This window comes from Sinocyclocheilus anshuiensis, unplaced genomic scaffold, assembly GCF_001515605.1.
Source record: "Sinocyclocheilus anshuiensis isolate Anshui unplaced genomic scaffold, SAMN03320099.WGS_v1.1 scaffold286, whole genome shotgun sequence".
Lineage (NCBI taxonomy): Eukaryota > Metazoa > Chordata > Actinopteri > Cypriniformes > Cyprinidae > Sinocyclocheilus > Sinocyclocheilus anshuiensis.
Window position 1 is genome coordinate 512,554 of NW_015544135.1, and position 4,786 is coordinate 517,339.

Below are 4,786 nucleotides of genomic sequence, written 5' to 3' on the forward strand. Positions count from 1 at the left end.
AAACTGTACATTTTACAGTATAAAACTGTAATTTACAAACAAGAAAATTTGAATGTAAACCAGTAAATTCAACAATGCACACTGCTATTAAAATCTGTTTTGTACCTTTAACATACTGACAACCACCATAATAATGCAGGTGGTAAAAGAGAAAGCCACATGAAGAATCAAAGCTCATCACAAGTAGCTTCGCCACAAGCAGAAGTATATACTAATATATAGAAGGTGCACAGAGTCATTCATGCAAACACAAAACACCATCATGGTAACACACATGATGCTTAAATAATGCATTAACTTTCATTAAACAACAGAAGATGTAACATAAAGCCCAAATATACATAACTAATAACAAAAATTATTTAAAAAAACATGATTATTTAAACAAAATACTTTCAAATGTGGAGTGTCATGCAGGGAATTCTGGGAATATCAGTTTACAGTTTTTGACTGTAAATTATACATTTATTTTTTATTTTTACTTCTAAAAACTGTAAAATTAACAGCATTTTACTGTACAATTACATGAAATGTCTGGTTAGATATTTTACAGTTTTTCCCTGTATATAGTACGGGAACTTACTGTTAACCTATTAACAGTTTTTTTCCGTAGCGTTTTTACAAAATTTTACAGTTAAAATTACACTTATTTTTTACAGTGTACGCATGCAGGCGGTGAAGACGGTGCTTACTTTAACACAGCTATTTAAACATTATTCCTCCAGGTACCAATTAAAACCACCACTGAGCTCACTGTTCACGTGCACACATGCATAAACACAGGTATGCACGATCTTGCACGCTTATGCGCGTTCACATGAGGGTTCTCAAGAAACGTATCTGATCATCTGTCAGGGGATCTTTTGGAACTGCAACATTCTCCCAACAGATTGCAAAGTGTCAGGCTTAGGCCAAGACTGAGAGATCTGAGAGCAACCTTTAAGAAAAGAATTGGTAGTGAAGGACATTTGTGGCATTGAAGGACAGACTTCCACTGTGAACTGTTTAATAGGTAACAGTAACAGTCTTGCTGTGCTTCAGTCTATTTAAGAACTGGGGTTTTAACTTAAAAGAGTGTTTCTTCAGTGGGAACTTTTATGTCCCTGGGGTTGAGTTTTACCAAAACTAACAGATTTAAAAAAAAATAATAAAAAAAAAACGTCTGAAACTCTTGGGAACTTTTAATTTTTACCTTCATCGTTCATTTCTGCTACTTTTTGAATGCCTTTTTTGTGTGTAGATTGTTTTACTCAGACTTTAAGTGTTCAAATATGCAAATACATTATATTACTAATATTACAAAAAGTTACGTTTCAAAAACTAGGATAATATAATGAAGAGTAAAATAATTATTAACCATTTTAACATTTATTTAGGTGATAATGATTTACTGTCCATCAGTTGTTGTGTTATTTCCAACACGATCAATAATTTTGCCATGAAGTTTTATCAGAAATTAGTGTACTTGGTTGCCAAGGAAACAACAGTGTCAGGGAAGAGCAAGAAGAAATATGAGATGAGATGTGTAAAGAAAACAAAGAAAAATCTGAACAGAATAGTTTTATTTATTTTAGAATAGGCTGTAATTTTGTCTTATTATAAAGAAAGTGTGAAAATATTTTTTAATTGTGATAAAATCAATTAATTCTTCATTTAATTTTTAGGGTACATAAAATGCTAAAAAAAAAAAAATGTTTTACATTTCCAGCAATATCATTTTTAATTACAGAATGCTATTGTCAAAGAAACATCAAAAATGGCATTTAAAAAATTTTTATTTTTAAAATTCAATTATAATTCTGTATCCTTGCATCAAGCTTTTTGCTCTCATAAAAATATTTTCACTGCAGTATTTTACCTGTTCATCGATATTTATGCATCAAAAATCACAAAAGCTTCAACAATGCCTAAAATTCTTTCTCCCTAAAAATAAACATGGTTTAATATTTATGAACATACATTATGGTCATTTCAAAGTGTAGATCAACCTAAAACGTTATTTTGGCTGCAAAGTTTTCAAAATATAAAACAAATACAATGCTTAATACTTGTTAGAACATATGAAGAGTCTAAATATAAATCAGCCTGACAATAAGTTCATACCATAAAGAGCCCCATACTGTACTAGTGCTACCTTTTAAACTATGACTACATGAGGGATGTTTCAGATTTATTTTGATCAGATTCTTGCTCATTAGCTTGTAGATTAGGTATTAAATATTCAGTACATTTAACCTTAAGCTTGTGTCTGTTGCAGATCCTGGGATGATTTTCATGACTGTGCAAATGTGGCCATGGCCGGCTGCCCTGAGGAGGCCGCTGTGGTGTGGGAGTCTCTGAGACAAGAGTCCAAAAAGATGCAGTTTTCTGGAAACCTGTATGAGATGTGCTCCAGTCGTAGCCAATCAGCAGCTGCCTCTGATTCCCGAAGCCCCGATGAGACCAATCAGGAGTCGTTAAAGGGACGCGCTAGTCATACAAGCCTGACCTTTCTGACCTTCTGTTTGCCTGTGCTACTACTGTTTCCATGGATATAATCGCATCTCAAGCCTCATCTCAGAGTTCAAATATTCAGCACATAGACAACAATACTGACTGGTTTGGTTCTGACATTTTCATGTAGTAGAATAAGATTCATTTTATGCTTCAAATCCAAATTTTTAGAACAAAAAGAATGTCATTTGGACACTTGTTTTCAACAAACACATGTTTTCAGGTCCCAATGCTTGCTTTTATTATTTATTTATTAAATAGCAAACTTCATTTTAAGCACAAATTTCATTCATAGGAGGACCAAAATGCAAACAAGTCCAGGCCTGATGAGGACAAATCAAAGATGGCAAAAAGGCATTTCCAAACATTCGAACCCCTTCATCTAAGAGGAAATTAAATGAAGGTCTACTGCAATACATTATCACATCGGTGAGCTATGAGTATCAAAGCAATTTAAAGAGCCCTCAAAACTGTTATTATTTCACTGTGTAGTGTAATCTTCTTTTGTAGGATCCTGAGAGGATTAAGTTTAAGGATTACACCAAATAAAAGTAAATCTAAGCAACACGGCTCACCTACAGGCTTTGCCTGGGAACAGGATTGTCAGACTTTTTAGTCTGTAGTCTGAATGCCTTTGGGTGACGGTTTAATCCCAATTTATTAATGACGGGTTCATTGATTCAGTTTAACGAACAGCACAGCGTTACGCTTCAAGGTGTTTTTGTACTAGTCTGTATCAGTTGATGTTGGTTAGAGTACTGTGTATATATTGTATAGTCTTACATTATACATTGCTCATAGCTACTTTTTTTATTTTTTCAAATATGTGTATTTGTAATGACACAAGATGGATTCGCTTCAAAAAATTACGATGGTGCAGTAATGTAAATATGACCGATATGCTGTAAAGAAAAGCTTTATGTGAATAAGTATGTTATCATTTAGTGCATAATGAACAGATGAGGCAAATCAATGGAGGTGAACGCATTAACATCAATAAGATCAAATTGTGAATGATTATCACCATAAATATGAGCACACAGTGTATTCCTGCGGATACATGACTTTGGAGTTTTTTCCCTGGATCAGCTTTCATGACTTTCCCTCAACACTGTGCTCTGCTCCGCTCAGCGGATTCCTCAGTCAATGTGATTTATGTTTAATTTTTAGGCTTAATTGGCAATCAATCATGTTTGCCAATGCAGTGAACTTATTAAGGAGGGCAAAAGTCATTTATTTAGTCAGAAAAAAACTTTAATAGGGGAGGGTTGCCGCTTATGTCTCAAATTTTGCTTTTGTGTGGTAGATTGCTTTTCTTTGATTCCAAATCCAATTCCACTATTGTCATAGCCAGTGAATGTAGTACAATATAATGAAATAATATATAGTAAGGGCTAATATGTACCAATTTTAAGTGTACATCACTCCTTGCTACATTGAGCTCATTAATACCTCCCTTATTAATAATGTTTAATAATATATCGAGACAGTTATAATTTGCTTGACAGATGCATTTTGTGAATCGCATGTAAAACAATTTTCTTTTTTATTTTGATATTATACTGTATATTGCTGATCGCTCACTCATTTGAAGCTGTGCCCTGATCTCTACAAAAAAAAAAAAAAAAAGGAATTCTAAAAATTGTTCAAGGTGTCTAAAAGAACATTTTAAATGCTTCTTGTTTTCTGTCTGTCTGCACAATTATTTATTCATACCAATATATTCTATATACATTATATAAATAAAAGTATTGCTATTACATAAATAAAAGGTGCCGGTCAACTAGTTGAAAATAACTGGGATTTCCCCGTTTTATGTTATATAAAAACGTAGCTGCTTTTTACAGCTAGCAGAAAGTGTGTAAATCTCTTGTTCTCACTTTGGATGGCATTTTTTATTCCTCTAACTCTTCCAGATATTAATATTTCATGTGTCACAGATGCCTCTGTAAACACAGACACACCTTCAGTTAGCAAGACGGAGGTCACCTCCCAACACAGCTGAATCCTGCTCAGAACATACACATAAACACTCAGCGGTGGTATGAGAACAACCATTTTTGTGGGCATTACTATGTAACATTTCTCTTGAAATCATGAATTCTAGAAAACATGAACAAATGTGTAGTTGATTTTATTGGCACAACTCAGTACAACTCTTTGGCTCGTGTTGTAGTAGGGCAGCTAGAATACTTATCGATGTTTGTGTACTCTGATGATATATGGTAATCCAGTAACAGTTTAAAGAGTTATGGGGATGCGCCACGGTTTTATTGCTCATAATATGTTATGT

The 4,786-nt window shown here is 33.5% G+C and overlaps 1 protein-coding gene across 2 annotated transcripts in view; it reads left to right on the forward strand.

Annotated features, from left to right (window-relative positions):
- The window catches only part of nrn1la (neuritin 1-like a), a 40,468-nt gene extending 36,488 nt beyond the window's left edge, over positions 1 to 3,980 (forward strand). For both annotated transcript variants that reach the window (XM_016494659.1, XM_016494661.1), the window contains exon 3: positions 2,258 to 3,980. In XM_016494659.1, the coding sequence (XP_016350145.1) occupies positions 2,258 to 2,537 (280 nt within the window). In that variant the 3' untranslated portion in view covers positions 2,538 to 3,980. The remainder of the gene's footprint in view (positions 1 to 2,257) is intronic.
- The last annotated feature ends 806 nt before the right edge of the window (positions 3,981 to 4,786 follow it).